At 43.4% G+C, this 21031-nt stretch overlaps 1 protein-coding gene across 1 annotated transcript in view; it reads right to left on the reverse strand.

Annotated features, from left to right (window-relative positions):
* The window catches only part of cadm2a (cell adhesion molecule 2a), a 69743-nt gene that overhangs the window by 32741 nt on the left and 15971 nt on the right, over positions 1-21031 (reverse strand). The window contains exon 2 of the mRNA XM_030792219.1: positions 16759-16908. Coding sequence (XP_030648079.1) covers positions 16759-16908 — 150 coding nt within the window. The remainder of the gene's footprint in view (positions 1-16758; positions 16909-21031) is intronic.

Below are 21031 nucleotides of genomic sequence, written 5' to 3' on the forward strand. Positions count from 1 at the left end.
GGTGTAAGGGGGGGGGGGACCGTGTTGAAGAGTAGTCATTTTCACAAGCTTAAGTAGCCTCGCGACACCCCAGCTCCTTGTTTTCCCATCGCTCTGTAAATCTCGGCCCTCGGCCTTGCCGCCTGCGCCTCCTCTCGGCTCTATTTCTCCTATGACGTGAGCCTCCCCAAGGCTGTCACACCTCACTGCCTCTCACCCACATATCAGCACCACCTCCATGGAGAGAGAGAGAGAGAGAGAGAGAGAGAGAGCTTATTTATTTATTTCCTTTTTATTAGACCGACCACCTGTCGAAATGACAAAATATCGCCTTTCTCCTGTCTTCCTCTCTCAAGCCTCTCTCACAACAGAGTTCTCCCTCAAACGTACATGTCAGGGGGTGACGTCTTCTGCCGCTGTCTTGAGACGCATTGATTTTCTTTTCTTTTCTTTACCTTCTTCATCCTTTGCAGACGTAAGGAAATGGTATCATCGTTTATGACTTTCTAGAAAAACCTTAGTTGCTCTCTTCACGTGGTTTCCTATCTGATGGGTCACCAGCTCCAGTGACGCCGCATTGCTGAGATGGGATTTATGCTGAGGTACACAGACTGCTGGACCGGACCCGGAGCTGGTTCTGTGCCAGGGCGTCTTTGCAATATGATCAGTTAATGGCTTAAATTGAATCAATCCGCCTTGGGGTAACGGCATTTGGGGGGGGGGGGGGTTATTATCGCTGTTGTAAATTATGTTTCCATTGCTGAACTTGCACTTAGAGGCATTTGTTTGTTGATTTGTATTCACAACGTGTTAAATGCTTCGTCGGGTGCTTTTTCTTTTTTGAACTGTGTCTCCAATGTTGTGTACAGTACGTCTCCTGGGTAGAACACGCCTGCCAACACGCTAAATGATTATGTTGTTAAACACACTCTCCAGAAATACACTCACGCCTCATGCTCGTAAAAACACACACCTCTGAAATGCATGCTTAACAAACCTGGGTCCAATGATTATATCTGAACGACTGGGCCTTGTCCCAGTACTCTTATATAGATCCTTTGCTTTGTGTCCTGTTCTAGTAAAGGTAATACAATTAAGGCAATAAGGACGTGAGGAAAGGGAGCACTGAAGAGAACTGGGCCGGCGGGCTGGCCATTCAAATACAGGGACTTCTTCCTTGACCCAGGTCTGACGTGCATTCTCTTGCAAGTGCTGTCAGTGCACACACAGGGATAGAGGCTGAGATCCAGGGGCCACAGAGGGAACGAGCAGGTGTTTTCCCCGATATCTGGGCAGGCTGAGCCGTGTTGGCAGATGCATTTGATGCACCATTGGCTTCAGGGACAGAGTGTCACCAATGCGATTTGAGTGTCATTCAATAAGCAGGATTTGACGGTACCTCTCAGGTATGTCTTACAGGACAATACGAAAAAAAAAACCCTACTGTATCGCAAACTGCCCACTGCTCATGTAATTTAACAGCAAATTGCTTCAAACCCAAAGAATCTCATGTTGGATTGGACTGGATATATGCTCTTTTGACAGTTTCAGTCCCTGTTTCCCTGGAGACAGACTTTTCAGCTTGCTGGAAAAAGGTACATTACAGCACACAAACAAAAGACACAGACATAGAGTTTTACTGCCTGTGAATTTAAACGATTCATTTTTCTTTTCAGCAGGGAAGCATTTTCCAGACTAATAATGCCCAAAATCGTGTTTTCTCATGGTTAAAACACTTTCGGTCAAGCAGAATTTTGAAGTGTGACCTGTGATGCCTGGATAATCGGTTTAATCAGCATTTTTATTTTAGTCTATTTTAGTTTGTTTTAGTCACTGTGTGATATCGTTCTCTGTGCAGGAGACTGTTAATGATTTTGAGGTTTGCTAAATCTGAACAGAGCTGTGTTAGCCAAGGGTCGAGCCAGCAGCATTGCCCGCAGGAGAAGTTGTCTCACTTCCTGTGCTAATGGGCTTATATTGTTTCCTGATGACTGAGGTTTATGCAAATTAAAATACGCACTCTCTCTTTCTCTCTGCTGTATATATTTTCACGCGTTGTGTTTTCTTCACGGGCAGACTTTTCAAAAAACTGAAATGTAGCCGTTTTGATACTGTTTCTGCTTTGGCTTTTTCTGTTTGTTCATCAATAAAGGAGACCCGAGTGATCGACAGTATTTCTCATCTCTCTCACATGCAAATCAATACACACACACACACAAAAGCAAATATTTGAACTGACGCACAAATTAACCAGCACACTCACAAATCTATGGTAAACTTCAAGATAATAAACGTTGCATTTGAAAAACAAGTTCAGCAGATGTTTTTTTTCTTTTCAAGTGTGACTTCATGTTCTGTAGGTAACAGTGACATGAAATTACAGCTTTTTTTTTTTTTTTTTTTTGTACAGCATGTTTGCCTCCAGAAAAGGTCTAATCTAGATCATACACTGATATTGACGTAAATGGTTTGGTTAATGAGGTCAGACATGCAGGGCGGGAGTTTTTTTTCTCAAAAGGCCATAATCAAGTTCATAGTATTACGCTGTGTTAGACACCATACGATCACCACGCTATAGCCTGCTAAGTCATCATGAGGACACAAACATATAATTTCTTACTTGTGACTCGCTCTGAATTTTTTGACAGGTTTGCTCTTCTGGAGATGAAAGCACAGCCTGGGCCTAACGTGCTTTAAGGGTAAATACCCGAAAAACACTCCAAATACTCCATCTTGTACTTCATTTATCACGGCCGAGGCCTGCTAACCCTCTCACAATCATTTGGAGAAATATCTAAAGTCCTCATACATCTACCCTGAAAGCAATGCAAAGATAGGGCTTTTACAGAGAAATCGTCCCTGGTGTATCTGCTGTGTTGATTTAAAGAAATGGAATGCAAGTCCCAGGGTGGGCAGCCCTGTTTTTTTTTCTTTTTTCTTTACTCCTCCGAAAGCGTAACAATGTCCGTGCCCAACTTCCCCAGACTGTGTTTGCCTTGGGGACCGAAAGCAATATTTGCTAACAGAGTGTGTGTGTGTATACATATAGGAGATGGAGGCCTGTCTGTCAGCGGAGCTGTGAGAATCCGACATTGCTAGCCAGGTAATGAGAAACAGTTGGGATACGGTGTCTCCTCAAGCTCCCAAAAGCTGAGGCAGAATGCAAAGAGAAGGCGAAAAAACCCCCCCAAAAAAACCTCTGTCCGTTTTTCCATTCCTGTATGCTAATGTTAAACCCCTATTACCTACAGCAGGGGTACCTCTGAAGCCTCACAATGGGAAGCTGCAAAAAAAAATAAGAGTCATTCTGTCTATTAAGCTGATTGTCACAGGAGAAAGAAAAAAAAAAGAGATGGAGGGGATTAAACTACCTCAAGGGGGAAAAAAAAAAGGTTTTATCCATTCTTTCGTCCTTTGTAGACTGATGACAGGGGACAAGATCTAGGGTAAAAAGGCCGCTTAATTCAATTCCAAATTCTTCCTCTCGCCCTCTGGCATGGCGTTGGAACTTTCTGTGCGTACCGTGAAGAGGACTTGTTTGGGGTACCAGGAGATTTCAAACTTGGCTTTCTTCTTCTACCTGAAGGAGTACATCAGTAAACTAGAGACAGAATGAAGTTTTTCTTTGTTTCTTAAAAAAAAAAAACAAAAGAAAAAAAACTAGAATAAAATGAAATATGTATGTCTTTGTCAAACTTTTTTCTTTTTTTTTTTTTTCTTTTGCACAGCGGAATTTCAGCAAAATTTTATGTTATTCTATTCCACTTCCTGGTCTCTAAATCCTTCATTTGTTTTCTCCTCTACCCAAGAAGTTTACTTTTGCTAAAAGCTGATAGCTATGAAAGTTAAAGTTCCAAACTTTACAGAATTTGCTTGAATGTTGGTCAGGCATTGCAAATCTCAAATGCATCAGAGCTGGGTCTGATGGATCTGTAAGCAGAGCCGTGGACACGGGGCTGAACCCAACAGACAGATTGATACAGCTGAATAATACATTTCTAGGCTCGGTGTTTCCATTCAACTGTATGTGATTAGATTTGAGTTGAAGTTTGACCTCTGGTCTCGTCGGTCGTCCGCGACTCCTTATTCATTTCGCAAAAGTGGCAGATAGATTACATTGGCCAAAAAACCCAAACCTAAAGACAAACAAACAAACAAACAACATTCCACATGAACGTCACCTGAGGAAAAACTTATCCAGTAACTGCCTTACCCCCCCCCCTCCCCCCCCAATATTAGCACAAAAACTTGTATTGTACTGTGCTGAAGTGCTGTTAGCTGCTGCTTCTCTAATCAGTAGCAAAATGCTACTGCTAAAAGGCTAGCAAGTTTAATTGGCAGTAAGTTAAAAAAAAAAGTAAGAGAAAGGGAGATAAGCAGGGAGAGAGAGAGAGGGTGAGAGAGAGAACAACCTGTGACAGGGATGGACTTCTCTCTCTAGAAGGACCAGTAGCACCATAAACTGCATCCTTCAGCAGGAGTGAGTGTAGCATGCTGATTAAGACATCTATATTAGATAAACATACCTACAATATGCTCAATAAACACACACACACACACACACACACAGGCACACACACGTGCTTGACAAGATCAATGCAGAATTCACCGAAGCCTCAGTCCTCAGAGGTTTGGTGTAAAATTTGCTTCACTCCTGTGTTGAGTAAGAACAACAGCTCATAAGCCTGTAGCCTAAAGAACTACTCTGCCGCTCGACTTCATGTTCTGATGGTTTGTCTGTACTGTTAGGACATGACCCATTAAGATGTCCTTTATAACTAAGTTCACTTATTCCCATCAGGCCACGAGGGATTCCTGAGGCTCAAAGTAGCTGTTGTATCCTCTCTGAACTGTGAGACTGGCTTACTTTCATTAGCGAATCGTTTTTATGATCAATTCATCACCACAGACTGCTGACAGCGCGTACATCTGATGATTCAGTCGAAACAGGAGAGTGAAAGAATGTCTTTGAATTAAAAAAAAAAAATTATAATGGATGAAAAAAAAGGATAAATTAAGTAAAAAATTAATGAACAATCAAATAAATTCTGCCACAGCTCTCGCGGTTCAAAGAATGAACGACAGGAAGAACCGCGGTATATGCCTGTGAGTGCATTTCTTCATCTTCTTTCTGTCATTCTTTTCTTTCTGTCTTTCTTTCTTTATTAAATATTTGAATATTTCCATATATGGGTATATTTTGATACGACGGCCCACAGAGGCAGTAGCAGGAGCTGAACCCGTGTTTTAGGTTTCCATAGTTACGTTTCCAGTCCCACGTGTGCGGAGGTTCTGTGGAGATGCCTGCTGGATAATTACACACACGAGTACAGACACAGTACCAGGTATGCTTAGCCCCACTCCAGGGACGCAGCTTTTACTTATCTCCTATTCTTTCCAGAACGGATGGATGGAGAGCCCAGGAAAAGCGGAAGAGGTAAACAAAGCTCTTCTGTTTTCGTTCTTCTCTACGTCCCTCGGTTCTTTAGGGACCGTGTTTTAGTTGAAGGTCAGCTATGCGATGGGGAAACCTTTAACACATGAGACAGAGGTGAACATGTGGAGGTTCCCCTGGCCAAGAAAACAAAACCTCTACCACCTAAACTGGAGCAGGAGGGGGGGGGGTCACACACAAAGACGGATCATTATTAGCTCAGTACGGAAGATGGTGATGTACGGATAAACATGTATCGCATCTGTCAAAAAACATTAGGCCTAAAAACGCATCAGCTTGAGACCGATCAAGCAAAAAATGTTTATGAACCTGATATCACTCTATTCAGAGTAAAAAAAACACACACATACACAAGGGTAAATTGACAAGGTTCTTGACAATTTCATCGGTGTTTGTTTTTCTTTAGTAAACAATTTCTTGCCTCAGTGAAGTCACGCAGTGAAGCTGAAGGTGCTATGCTCTATTTCAGACGACACCTTGTGTGTGTGTGTGTGTCTGTGTGTGGCGGATGTTGTAAAGTAAATGGTGTTGTTTAATGTGACAGTGATGCAGATGGTTACATGTTGCTAATGTTGCTGATAGGAGAATGCCCTCTCTAACCTTCACAATTATATTTTTCAATATCGTGCTCTATTGAGCATTTTTAATGAACGCATAGCAGAAGCAATTAGGTGGCTAATGGCATTTTCCTTTTTAAGAACCTAATTAAAACACTATGGTACATCATGACCCGGTCCATTTCAGGTGACTGGCAGATGTTCGTAAACACAATATTACATTAGACACACACACACACACACACACACAGTTTACTTTTATATCTTAGTGGAGACTTTCCATTGACTTCCATTTTACTGCAGGTAAAGATTAACAGCCTTACACTAACCCTGTCCCTAATCATAAAAACAGTCGAGGAGATTTTTTCGGCACTTTTATTTTGACAACGGCATCTTTTGTTCGGGGGAACGGGGGGTGGTTGTGTGTAAGTAAATTTCCAAGTGGAGATCCACAAATGTCCTCGTACACCACTGCTCATCAGATAATTGTTTCCGCATAGAGAGATTCGGTCCCTACAGAGCCACAATACAGAGGCTAGACTGCCATCTCTCTGGATGAAAACAGGCTCCAACAAACAGCCATACAGACATTCTCAAGGCTGGCTAGCACTGCTCTGATTCTGACCTCATCAGAAACGACCATCAAATGCACTCGTCTCATTGGTCAGACAAGAACAAAAGAGAGAACACAGTGTCCTAGTACTTAAGGACATAATCACTCTGATCTAAATATGAAAGCAATTAACATGAGTCGAATTACATATAATTTTTCCCCCCCTAACTCATTTGTAAAGTGAAAAAAAAAAATATATATATATTATTTCTCTGCGATTGTTAAACGAGATCCCAGTTGCACGTGGTTCATCAGCAGTTATGGTGAGTTCTAAATCCCACACTGCTGAACACTGGAATAAGGACAAAAAATCCTGTGCTTTGGGGAGATTCATTTGAAATTCTAACAACCTTCCCGAGTTGACTGAACACCTTTGAGAGACACGTCAAAACCTTTTTCATCTGACTAAGCCTTTCAAAGGCAGTTCTTGTTCCCTAACTTCAAAAGCGCTAAAACGGTGGAATACTCTCCAACTTGATAGTGCTATACCTGACAATAACTCTCTCTTCGACAAAAGAAAATGCCTTGGCCGTGTGGCTAATCAGAAAACCGAGTTCTGGACTCCAGATCTGGGTCAAGTAAGTGTTTAAATGACTGAGTCGTGTCCCAATACTCGTCAGTGTCTCCTTTTACTTTAAGTCCTTTTCACTTGAATGTGCTACAATTCGAGCAACTACTGCGTCTACTCCAGAAGCAATAAAACACAAACACCATATGAGTCCTCATCAAAACTGTCATTTATCTTGTCAGTTAAGAAAGGAGGGTGACCAGGAAAAGGGAACACTAAAAAACTTATTGGAACCAGGTCTCCTGGCCGCTCAGCAGCTAGGATAGAGTTATAGTTAAGCAAGAATTAGCACTTTGCAAACAAAACTTTCCAAGCTTTCAGACGCATTGAATTATGGTAATCAAATGAAGTTGGTAATGTATAACATATAATCTGCACTGTTTCCAAGCGTAGAATTACACTTAACACAATGTGTTCTTTTCTGAGACTACACCTCTCCTATGCTTGGCTTCAGGAGTGGGCACTGAATCAATGCCTCTTGTTTAATTGCTTTAATAGACGGGGAGGACATCCGCCCAGACATGGCTGTGCTATCTATCACGCTCCGCAGTGGAGTCAGGGGCCACGGGCAGCCAGTCTCAGATATCAGGTGTTGTCTGGAGGGAATAGTAAGGCCAGAGTTTGGGTGTTCTCAATTATTAACGACTTAATTGGCAGCCGTGATGTGAGAGAGCTGGTTATTCTGACGGATGTAGCTGAGCAACATGACACCGGGTATCTCAAATACGATTACTTCCCCCCCCCCCCCCCCCCCCCTCCCCTGGGTCTCTCCACAAAAGTTCCCAAAAGTGTCCTGTTCCCTTGCATGATGAATAAGTCGGCTAACGGACTTCTCGAGCGAACGAAACAGTCCACGAAGTCTGGGTTTTAGATCGCTCTCGCTCTCTGTACGTGCTACATCCCTCCATCTGTGATCCGAGGGAGCGTCTTCAGAGCATCGGCTCCGTGGGTAGGGCGAGGTTTTGGGGACATACTGGGTCACGGTAGGGGTCATCGTACCTCATACTTCGTCCATACAGTTACTGTTGCCATGTCCTGTGTGGGTTTTCGCAGCCCATATGGTTATTTCAGTGAGAAAGAGAAAGAGAGAGAGAGAGAAAAAAAGAGAAACGACCAAAATGTCCATGTGATAACTATGCTGTCACAGACCGACTGCTCTGCTTGAAAGTCCGAGTGGTACATCGAACGGGTACAGTCACGTTGCTAAAATGTACAATTTCATAAAGCTAAAACATTCGGGTGTCTGGGGAAAAATGGTGATTCTGCCGTTTTTTTTTCCATTCTTGTCGGTGAAATGGAGAGAAAGCGCGTCTTTTCATTTCCATCCAATGAACATGGTCCCAACAGTGTGGCTGCTTTCTCTCTCTCTCTCAGCGTACGTATTTGACATTCAGGTTATACCGGGTGGAAAATACAGTATTCCCCCTCTGGAGTTTCTTTTCCCGAGTCAATATGCTTAAAAAGAGTTATTCATTTCATGTTTTGTTTTTTTTTTGTGATTTTCTAAAAGGCATAACCCCATTTTGGAGGTGCACCTATCTCTTGAGACTTGAAAGTGTGCCAAGAAAAAAAAAAAAAAAGAAAAAAGGATTTGTGAACAGTAGTACGTTTAAGACCAACCGCACAATGCTTGATGATAAATTTAATTTGCTTTTTTTCTCAGTGTGGTTCTGTGAATCTCATTAAAAAAAAAGGAATCCACGAGACACTTTAACACAACTGTTAAGAAAACCTTCCATTAGCGGGCTAGCACTCTTTCTCTCTCACACCCTTTCATTATGGAGCTACATGCTGCCCTGTTGAAGAGGGGTGAAATTATGGGTGGTTCCTTGTTCCTCGGTGTTGAATACCGGTTTACCATCACGAATTCATGCAGACTCACACTGCGCTAATCCAGTCCAGAACCGTGACCCGGAAACAAAACACTAAGAGTTCATTAAAAGATCTTGTCACACCTTCAACAGACTGCTCTTCCTTCCCTCCTTGATTCGTAAGGTAGTACCTGAAACCAAACAGTAGGACCAAATATCCCACATATGTTTCCACAGTGATTCGGCAAGAGCTAAATCCCCTCGTATTGTCTTTATTATGAGTTGGTATTGCAGAGAGTAAGGAGAAAGGCTCAGGTCTCCCTGGCTCTAATCTAGAGGAGTAGCGTCGTGGCAGAATGGTTCATTTGCCTGTAATGTCTGCCTGCATTGACTTTGGGGGCGGATACACAGAGCTTATTCTCATTTGCACTCAAACATTTCACCACTGTTGGATTATACACACACACACACACACACACACACTTAAAATTCTGAAATGTTAGAGATCATTGCCTTTTTGTTTTTCTTTCCTTTGCTGTGATGGAGATCATAATATTGAGTAAATAAGAAACGGGGGGGGAGGGGGGGGGGTTGCATACAGTAGCTACTTTGCGGTAGCAGAATATGAGTACATTTTCATACATTAAAGCTTTTATAATGCCATTTGTTCTATGTGAGAAATATGACGTTGGGGTCAATGATTTGTTTCACTACGGTAAGAGCGTGAAGGATAACTGTACTGTTATAGTCTACCCTGTTTTTGAGAGGAGATGACAGCAAACAGAGGAAGAGGTGGAGAATGGCATTTAAAACAAAAAAAAAAGAAGAAAAAAACTGCAAATGTTTTACGGCCAACTCTCTCGAGGGAGACTGTTCTAAGGCGACGTCTGGGCATGCTTGAAAGCACTTACTGAGGGTCCAAACGAGTTTCCTGCCAAATTCCAGCCTTTTTAGGTGCTAAATTAGGTGGCGGAACGGTCTAATTATGCATTGTAAGAAGCTTCCAGAGTCTTGGCACTTTAAGAACACTGTCACGGGCACGACTCTAACTTCCTCCTTCACTACAGCTGTCTTTTATAATTCCTACCACTCCAGAAGTAAAAAAGAAAAGAAAAAAAAAAAAAGAGAAGACTAAAAAGTATAGCAGTGATACAAAAAGCAGAGAGCGCCCACTCAAAGAGAGCTCCATTCAAATATACACAGGCCAGATAATACACCCTGCTGTAGGCCTAACCAAGGGAAAAATAAGCAAAAAGAAAAAAACAAGTCGAATAGAAAAAGAATGGAAGAAAAAGCAATAATGTACCAGGATATGTTAGGTCAGCTGAAGAATGGAAAAAGTCTTCTGTGATGAAGAGTGGAGAGAGCAATTGGCTGGAAGTTAAGGAAAGCCCCGGAAAGACGTTAAGCCATTCTAATGCGGTTACGGGGGCCAACTGATATACAAACGGAGAGAGAGAGAGAGAGAGAGATATGACTGGTTTTCAAGGCTCTGGGGGCGAGCTTTCAATCTCCGCCCCTTAGTGCCATGCTGTCTTCACGCCCTGATGATTCAATTTACAACTATGTTGGTCAGCACTGTCACTGTGTTTTCGCCAAAGAGAGGGGGGGGGGGGTGGACGACTTACAAAGCTAAGGCTGGATCAGAGCCTCAGTCGTGGGTATGACCCCACCCCGCCCACCCCCACCCTGTCTTTTCTTCTTCCTTTATTCTGCGCTGATGCGCCCCTCCAATGGCAAATGAGTCACTGGTCCGGCAACCTCTTTTTTTTCCCTCGCCGTGACAAAACTGCGGCTCCTCTCAGGGACGGCGAGAGCATGCCTGTTGGGGCAAAACAAATACTTGGCGCTCGCCTGCACTGATTTGTGGTGGCAGCACAGTTGTTCTCCTACTCTTTTTCTGTGCATACATGTATGTGTGTGTGTGTGTGGTGGGTTATGGTAATAGTAGCATGAGTGGGCTCTGACAGCATTAACACTGACCCTTGGGAATACGGTGATGAATGCTGCCTCACTCTCTCTTTCTCTCTCTCTCTCTCTCTCTCTCTCCCTCTCTCTGGACTGATTCTCTTGGCAGACAAATAGCCCTTATAATAAGGAATCTAAGTCTGGGGCCTCTGTAATTGGTTGCCTCGCTCAATCATTTCCGTTCTTAATTCGCCTTGTCTTCATTTTTGAATGAGACGGAAAAAAATGAGGCGCTCGCGATCCGTGTGCGTTCGGGTCATCACTCTCACTCGGGCCATCAAAGAGCATCTCTAACTAGCTCTCAGCACCCAAAAATGGAATATTCATCCAGAAGAAACAGAACAGAAGAGGCTTACATTTCAGGAGGGCTGATAAAACACACACACACACACAGATGACTGCTTACCTAAAGCTTATGAGCTCTGCTTTTCAGTCAATTAGGCAGAAGAAAATGTGTCGCCTAAACATCTGCCAAAACGAGCACAGCTTCCTCGCCGACTGCTGTCTTGTTTGTTTGAGATTTATCAGCCCTGCTGAGGTAGAAATCTCTTGACGTAATGATACTTCAGACAAGCTCGACCATCTCATTGTGAGGTAACCGTGGTAACTGCTTTTTTTTGTCATTGATCTGTATGTCCAGCTGGGATGAATAAGTCTCTCTCTCTCTCTCTCTCTCTCTCACTCCCACACACAAACACACACACACACACACACTGAAACACACCGCTTTATACAGTTGGCTGTCCCTTCTCCAAAGACAGGTGATATTCGTGGACAGATCATCAGCCAGACGGTTTGACTGACAGCTCTCTTTCCTCATGGGGACAATGATGTAACCGAATCCCCTAGCAATCGAACACAAGCAAACACACACGCGCACACACCCGCACGCAGAAACACACTCAAAGAGTCACACATACACATTCACAATGTCATATAGATGGTTTGTGCTGTTCCTTTGTAATATGCTATCACAAACTGAATTACCTAATTTGTTGGTCTGGTGAGCAGAGCACATAAAATCCATTTAAGTGTAATTCACTAGTGGCGGATGGTGAAGGAATGCAAAGGCCCAGTGGTAACGAGAGAAAGAGCGACTGCTGGCATTGACACGCTTTCACGGGGGAAGAATTAACCGGCAGCGGCACTGGCCAGGAACCCAGGAGAGAGGCATAAAGATCACTGTATCTTCCTCTGCCAGTAGATAAACGGTGAATTTAACCATCAAATTCAGGGTGAGACAGCGAGTGATGTGTGTGTGTGTGTGTGTGTGTGTGTGTGTGTGTTTGGGGTGGGGAGGGGTGTTCTTGGCAATGTTAAATGAGGCCACTTACTGGCAGAAAAGACACAAAGTGAAATAAATAATGTCCTTGATTGTAATAAACTCATATTTATAATAGACAGATGCTGAAGTGTCATAAACACGTCCCTTTAAAGCACCAGGGATCTGGCTGACGCTGCACCATTTACACTCAATGTGGTGTTAAGGGCTGGCAAGAGCTAGAGAGAAAGAGAGAGAGAGAGAGATGGGTCCCAGAGTTGGACAGACTAACAATAAAAACCTAAGCAATATATTCTGGTAAAGGATGCTAAGATCAAACAGTTGTGGAGTTTTACTGACACAGCCTGAAAAGTGTTTAAACAGCTCTGAGAAGCTGAAAGTAACCGAACTTTTCTGAAGTTGTTTTTATTCTGCTACCATTTACCCAATACACGATGTATCTAATTGAGGTGATGTCACAATGCAACGCGACTGTGCCAGAGTAAACAATATGCGAAAAATAAAACAATAAAAGGGAATGTGGAGAGATGGGGAGAAGAAATTGTAATTATGAAAAATGGCACCAGGAACCAAGTTCAGAACTCAGTTGGGCATCTGGAGATGAGAAAAGACATGATTCTCTTGGCTTGTTTTCTCACCGTCCTGAATGCTGGCATCAGAAATCAACGCCGACAGGATGTACAGGAGCCCATGGTCTGTCTATGCTCTGCAGTTACATTAAGTTACATACACTGTTCTGTAGGAATTTCAACCTTCAGCCCTAAAGACAAAGACTTCTCTTCTTATTATTCTTCTTCACTTATAGACAAGACAACAAAATGCATAGAATGTAACCTGGGTTACAGACAGAAAATTTGTTTTGTGGATGAATTAGGTGTAACACACACACACACAAACCGATTCACACAAACACACGTGTGAGCGTGTGTGTCTGTGTATTTGAGAGAGAGAGGGAGAGAGAGAGAGAGAGAGAGAGAGAGAGAGAGAAAAATGCTGTTGTGATTTGGGTACACAGCAGCTTATGAGAAAAAAAAAAAAAAAATCTGCAGGTGTAAATCTCTCCCTGAAATCTCTTTTGGCCCAGCACTGAGAGTCCAGGTCCCCTGCTCATTTTGCTCTCTCGCTTTCTCTCTCTCTCTCTTTTTTGCTGTCCCATTCTTCATTTTCACCTCTTTTGCGGGGCGACAGGGGAGAGTTAGAAAAAGACCGAGCTTTCCCCCCCTGTTTATGTAAAAGTCAACGCGATGAAGTCATTTTCACACCAGTCCCCTGAATCCTCTGTTTGGCAGTCTGCTAAAACACCTGAGCCTTATCCCCGCCCCCCCCCCCCAAACAATCAATCTAGAACACCAACACTCTTTTTCTGACTGCAACCTTAAAGAGGAGTGTTTTTTTTTTTTTATTTTATTTTTCGTTCTTTTTCTTTTTTCAAACACGTTTCTCAGAGCAGCTCCTGACTCAAGAACGGGTGGAGGACACTTGAGTGAATCTTTTAGCGTGGCTGTCTGGATGCGAGGAGCTTGAAAAGTCTGGCGGATCGATTGGACGATAAGGTTCGAGCAGCGGAACTGACGGAAAGATAGACTGCTTGGAACGGAGGAATATTCTTCACACGCGCGGTGGCCGGCAAAAATGGAAATACTTCTCAAACAAAAGACTTACTGACAAACGCCAACTGCATGTATGATGGAAAGAGCTCCACACACAGGGACAGAGCACATCTGAATAACAAGGGGATATCAGAGGGTTCTGAACAGTCATTTGACCTCATATTGTATGTAGCACGCCATGCAAACCGAACTGAGCTTCTAGAGAATACGTTTGATTCTCCCCCACATTCGGTGAGATCTGCTTTTTTGTCTTTGACACAAAACACTTTAGCTTGGACATGAACATATATCTGTAGTCTGCGGTTTTTATTTATTTATTTATTTTTTGTGGTTTCCTGTTGATAATTAAATCGGTTATGTGGGTAAGTGGATTTGTTCTCAACCCTTTTCCTGTTTAAAACAGACTAGCACGCCGGTGATTGACACGAGCAGCAATCAATACAGCATCTGCAAACAGAGCCTTCCTACTCAGTGACTGCTGCTTTTTGGCCAATCAAAAGGCGTTGACGCAAGACTCTCCTGTGCCCCCAACCCCACCCCCCTCTCACACATGCAGACCATGAGCTGCAAGGTGAGGGAAAGCATAGGAAGAAAGGCAAAAAAAAAAAGGTTTTCCTCATGATTTTTTTCACAACACAAAGCGTGTTCATTCAGTGACCACTTCAATACATACAACTGCTTATTAACACAAGCTTCTGCCCCTCCAAACAGCAAATAATGTGCCTGTGACTCAACCATGTCTACATGCGTTATATATTATGTTGTCGTTCAAACAAACATGACAACAGGCAATGTCCGTGATCTAAGCGACTTGGACCGTGGTATAATTGTTGGTGTCAGACGTGGTGGATCCAGTGTCTCAGAAACAGCTGCTGCCCTTGGATTTTCACACACTACTTTCTCTAGGGTTCACAGAGAACGGTGTGATGAACAACAACTACAAAAAAAAAAAAACATCTAGTGAGTCGCAGTTCTGTGGGCAAAGACACGTTCTTAATGCGAGAGGTCAGAGGGGAATGGCCAGACTTGTTCAAGCTAACAGAGCGCCTACAAATACTCAAATGGCGGCTCTTTATGATGGTAGAATGCAGAAAGGCATCTCTGAATGTGCCACGTGTGGAACCTTAAAGTGGGTGGGGCTACAGGGGCAGCGTACCATGCTGGGTTCCACTCCTGTCAGCCAAGAGGAGGAAGATGAAAAATCTGTAGGAGATGCGTGATGCTTGTGTCAGCATCAACCAAAATCCCTAAGGAATGTTTCGAGCACCTTGTTGAATCCTCGGTGTAAAGGATTCAGGCTGTTCTGGAGGGAAAAGCAGGGCTGTACTTGGTGGTTTAAGTTGGTTGTACCAAGCAGAGGTGTACCTAATAAAGTGGCCATTGAAAGTACGTTACTGTACATTTTTAAGCAGCCGCGAGCGGAGATGAAACTTGTACTTTAAGTTCACGGTCGAGAAATAACAGCGATGTAGTAAAACCCACAGAAAGTTCTTTCACGAATGTAGAAAATGTCAGAGTGAAACGAGGTGGTCTTTCACAATTACTTTAACCACCAGAGGATGGGGGGGGAAAATGTGTGAGAGGAAGAAATAATGAAAATGAGAAATGAGGAAATCTGGAGGTAAACTGGGCCAAACTTATGTCTCAGCACTCAACTCTAGTAAAGGGAAGGGGAACAAGGGAACTAAGTCCGGTTTTCTAGAACCATCCGTGAGGCCATATCTGTTCTAATTCACAGCCATCACGCCTGGTTACCTACATTAAAGGCTTGATGTTTCATTTACCAATTAAATAAGGTATAACGGTGGCCAAATGGAAGATATCTGTGCAGAGACTGGTTCTGGAGGACCGGGTGATCCGGATGAACATTCATACACCTGCAGAATATGTTGATTCAAGCTTCTCTCCCACGCTATTGCTGAAGTTTAATGGAAAACAAGAACTGTTCCAAATCGATAGCTTCAAAGGGCCGTGTGAGAGAGATTATGGTCGAAGGGCGATTCGAACTAGTGCTAACATTTCGTCTGAGCATCGATCTGATCTGAGAACAGCACGTGGTCCGGCGGTTTTACAATCGGACCAGTAAGAATGTGTGAAATCCTTTAAGTCCCTCCACCTGAGCTATCCTCTCTCATTTATCAAAAGTAATCTGCTACCAGCATAGAACATTAATCATGCTGCTGGCCCACTTCTGTGTGTGTGTGTGTGTGTGTCTGTGCACATGCATGTGTGCAAGTATATGTGTATGAACATGTGTATATGTATGGATTCATATGAATGTGTGTGTATCGGTATGTTGTGTGTGTGTGTGTGTGTGTGTGTGTGTGTATGTGGGTTAAAGAGCGTGCATGCGTACATGTATAGTCGTGTATAGGATGTGTATGAGTGTGTGTGATGTGTGTTTGAGCCGGCCCATGTGTCTGCGTTGGTGCGGCTTGTAGCATATGCGTGTATAAGCACGGGTGTAAGTTGATTTGGCATGCTCCAAAATTATTGAGTCTCTGCAGGCCTATATAGAAAAATCAATCAAGCGCTCCAGTTGAATAAAAATTCATCAGACAACATCCGGCTGGCAAAGATCCCACTGTAAACGATACCTCACCCCACCCCAACCCCCGTCCTGCTCTCACGTGATGGAAAATCTATCTTCATACATATAAACCTGAGCAATCCAGAGACTGTTGATATTTAAACCTAATGCAGTAATCCTTGAGGTTCTCAATAGAGCAGACACACAGCTGTCCATGCACTAAGCCTTACCTCCCACCGGCTCACATCCACCACCTCCAGCACTCACTTGACTGTATGGACGAACTTGGTCAAAGCTACAGAGTTTCTATTGGGAACGAATTAAGGGGTCCTAATTTTTTTGGGGGGTGGGGGGGGCTTACTGAATTGATTACTCATTCACTCACCTTTTTTGTCCCCGAAGAAGAGCGTCTGCTGTGCTGGGTTAGACCACTGGAGGGAGGTGTTGTCATTGTGATCCACGCGGCAGGTCATGTTGGCAGTTCCTCCTTCTGTCACAGTCACGTTCTGAACGATGGGAAACTGACCTTGACTTCCTGAGAGATGCACAGAAGGAACACAGAAGAAGAAGAAGAAGAAGAAGAAGAAGAAGAAAAATAGAGAGAGAGGGAGAGAGAGAGAGAGAAGAAAAGATTGAATAATGAGCAAATCGGCATGTGGTACCTTTCGTATTCGACTTTATTCTTTTTCCGAAAAAAAAAACAAAAAAACACCTTTGTTTTAGAAAACACGGTGTTTCTAGACCCCACCATGCACAACAACTGTACTGGCAGGCAAAGGAACGCACAGCGTAAAGAAGGAAGCATATCTTGACGACAGGCTGTCAAAAAGGCTGTAGTGTTTTAAATGCATCTAAACATTTTCTGCTAAACTATGGACTATGTGTTTTGGGAAAGACACCAAGTTAATCTTGCGTCAGGTCAATTCACAAACTGCCCTACACGTCAGTGTGATGCAGTGGATGATACAGTCACAACACCCTGGGCTGTTTCAGCCACTCTGCTCTGTGCCCATTTCAGGATAGAACAAAATCAAGCGGGAAAATCAAAGATAATTCCACTAGTTTCTCTTTGCCGGGTCCCATAGTCTTCCTCAGTCTTCCTCAGCAGTGAATCACCTCCCCTGGGTGACAGTAAAGACTCATTTGTAACGTATTGTTAACTAAGCTCTGAAGAGTATCTACCAAACCAATGGGTTGCAGTGACCTCAGAGGTGAAGAACAGCTAATGCCCATGATCCTGTGTCTGACAGAGCATGCAAATACATACCATACCGACAGCAGCGTGCTAAGAGCTGAGATGGTGGGTGGGCCTGGGCAAAATGTTTGACCCAGTAGACCGGTGAAGAGTCAAAACAGAGCCACTGGTTTCTAAGAACAGCCCAGGGATACTGGGAAAGTCCACTAAATAAGTTCATAATGATTGGAGCAATGTATCAGCGTGACTCCCTTAGCCCTGATGTGTCAGAATGCAAAGCCAGGAGTGAATAAAGGTTTAGCCACGTTGAGAAATTATTCACAAACTGACATCCACGGTGACACCCGGGATTAGACGGCTGGATGATAAATCGTCACGCGGCGTGAAGGGACACAGAACAGGGATAATGAAAATGTGGATGTGTATAGAACAGGCCTCGGAAGCATAAACGGTCCATGAATGATCTGAGTGTGTTTACAGTCTGGCAATGAGGTCAACGCTTCCGCTACTGCTGAATGGGAAAAGGAAAAGATCATATCTAGACGGGCAAGGACAAGGACAGAGAGAACCAGAGAGAGACGGAAAGAGAGGGAGAGGGAGAGAGAGAGAGAGAGAGTGAGAGACGTGATGTGGCTGGTGAAACAACTGTGGAAAACCAAGCTTGTGTGTTGTCGAACGATTTTAGCGAGCTGCGCCATTCGCCACTAATTGCAGCGTGTCACAATTAACGTGATTGGAGAGGCAATCTCGAACCGCGTGGTGTGGCTTTCGCACGAGAGGCGAGAGGGAGAAAAACAGCCGCTAAGGGCCTCTCCACAGGGGCTCCTGACTGGAGGGCCCACTGGCCAGCTGTGGTAGTTAGCCCTCTTTCACGCCTCTGGTGGGCTCGTTTTGACAAGGCCTCAACCAAACTGCTCTCTGGGCTGCCTGCGTCGCTCCAAACAAACAAAAAAAAAAAAAACTCCAGTAGAGCCGCTGAACAGGTGTGGAGAATTAGGGGTTTTGGCTTTACTTCCACCAATTTCCACTCTTTTTCTTTCTGTCTTTTTTTTTTTCCTCTGAGGAGAGTGCTTTCAAACTTCTCTGCGACTTTACCACAATCAGCCTGTGTTAATGCATTTTGGGGATCAAACAACAGTTAACGAGTTTGGAATGCTAATTAAAGAATTTCGACATGCGTGTTAAATACTGACCCAGTAGGACTGGGGATAAATTTTTCAGGGAAGGGGGAAAAAAAAAAAACAAAACCTTGCAGAGTCATTGTGAGCGAATGTGTTAATCAAATTAGCAATTTCTGGAAATCTGCATTCTTCTCAGTGACATAAAGCACTCAGCTCTAAAAAAAAAACAGACACACAAACACACAAACACACACAGTGTACCACATGACGAGAAAGACTAAATCTAATTGCTCCAGTAAGTCACACATGCAGTGAATGTTTAACATCGACCGGACCCAGTCTTTCTCCAGCACCTTCAATTCCCTGTGGCTTTAAACCTTACAAAGAAGGGAAAAAAAGTCAATAAAGTGGGTAAATAGGTTATTCAATATGTTCTTGGTAGGAGTATTTTGGTCCTATTTCTGAGAATGAGCAGAATACTAAGGGGAAAAAAGGAGGGATCCAGAGTTTGATAGACAAGCCAGGGCACCATAGAGATGCAAACTGGCCAGGAGTTGAGTCCAACCCCACGTAGTTGTCCCGTCCTAACCCCGACGATGTGTGAAGATTACTGGTCACTCTCGGCCATAATTAAAGTCTCCCATAGTCAACAACATACGTTGGAAATGGAAGAAGGCTGTGGAATGGGGGGGGGGGGCAGAGACAGAGAAATGAATCTGCATTACTGTAGGTAGGGGGTCCATGAATTATTCATAACGATTTTTGCATGAAGCATGGCCTGACAGGGAGGTTTTTTATGTTTTTTTTCTCCTTTTTCTTCCACCCACCCCCCTCTCACTCTTCCTTTCCCTACTGTCCCTGTCTCTCTCACCACCTTTACTGTCATCCAGATACGTGTAGATTTTTTATTCAAAAATGAGCAGATTCTATATGACAAGATATTATTCAGGCACCGGCTACGACTGCACAATACTCTGGATCATTTTAAAATGGGGGAAAACAACAGTCATAATCCCTGACAGCACACATATCATGACCAGAATGTGTGTGGGTGGAGAAAGCCTGTAATTTGTGTACTAAAAAACACGCATTTGTAAGAAACTTCCAGGTAGAAAATATTCTTTGTATAAAGCAAATATCTGACAGGACTGAAATTAAAGTCTCCAGCAGTTAATTCACAGTTGAAGAAATGAGGTAAAAAAAAACCAAAACCCTAGTTTGGTTTGGTTTCAGCTGGCTGCACTATATAATGAGAACTAGCTCCCAATGAACAGCCAACGAACAGTCAAAGAACAGCCAATGAGGAAGCAATGAGCAGGCAAACTCAGCACTGCAACAATGACAAAGGTGTTCACTGTGAGTCACAACATAACCCCATTAAGTCAAGTCCTCACCTAATAAACCTCATTAGAAACAGACTGTATGTTCCCTCATACAGTCACACCTAAGAAGCTCTCTGGGCTCTCTTATATAACCTGTACACACAGAGACTGATAAACAGAGACTAATAAGAGCCTACACAGGTCTTGATAGAGACTTAGAGATGCTTTTAAGAATCATTAAAGACTGTCATAGGTAGACAGATTGCGCATATTGTATACACACACACACACACACACACACACACACACACACACACGTATATATCTCAGTCCATTTTCCTGAAAACGCTCTTGGTATGTGCGTAGTAACTGTTCCTTTCTGGACTGATCCATAATGAGTTTCATTAGTTTTATATTACTGGCTGTTCAGAGGTTCTGACACTCTCCTCACTCTAAGTCTTCATTCTCGGACCATACAAATGAGAAGATTCATCTGTGCCGTGCAGACCTCTGTAAACACGTCAAACGCTTGGATTCGGTGAATTAGTTCTCGTTAAACAGGGCTGATAATTCAGAGGAGCGTGTATTTACAGTTCAGCACCTGGGTTTTGACAAACACGCTCTCCTGGACTTTATTTAGAGAGCAAGTGAGTGAGTGAGAGAAACGGTGAAAGATTGACCATTAAAGCCAACCCACTCTCTGCACGGCCAGCGTAATCAGGGAAGGCAGTGAATTAGACAATTAGTCTGATGTTGCTTTGAGCATCTGAGGAGAAGAAATTGCCGAGCATTGTGCTGAGCTCCTTGTGAGATTAAATTAGGAGGAGAGTCATTAAGGACATGCACGGAGGTCCATGGCCCATTTCAGACTTACTGGACCACATTTGCATTCGTGCCCCCATCATTTCAGAACAGTTCTGCTCATCATCGGCTGTAAAAAAGATTCATTTGAAAATGTAAGGAAGTTTAATTCTCACATGGTTTAATACTCACCTTTAGGGGGGTTCTTGTAAACTTAAC

The sequence above is a fragment of the Chanos chanos genome, chromosome 15 (assembly GCF_902362185.1).
Source record: "Chanos chanos chromosome 15, fChaCha1.1, whole genome shotgun sequence".
Lineage (NCBI taxonomy): Eukaryota > Metazoa > Chordata > Actinopteri > Gonorynchiformes > Chanidae > Chanos > Chanos chanos.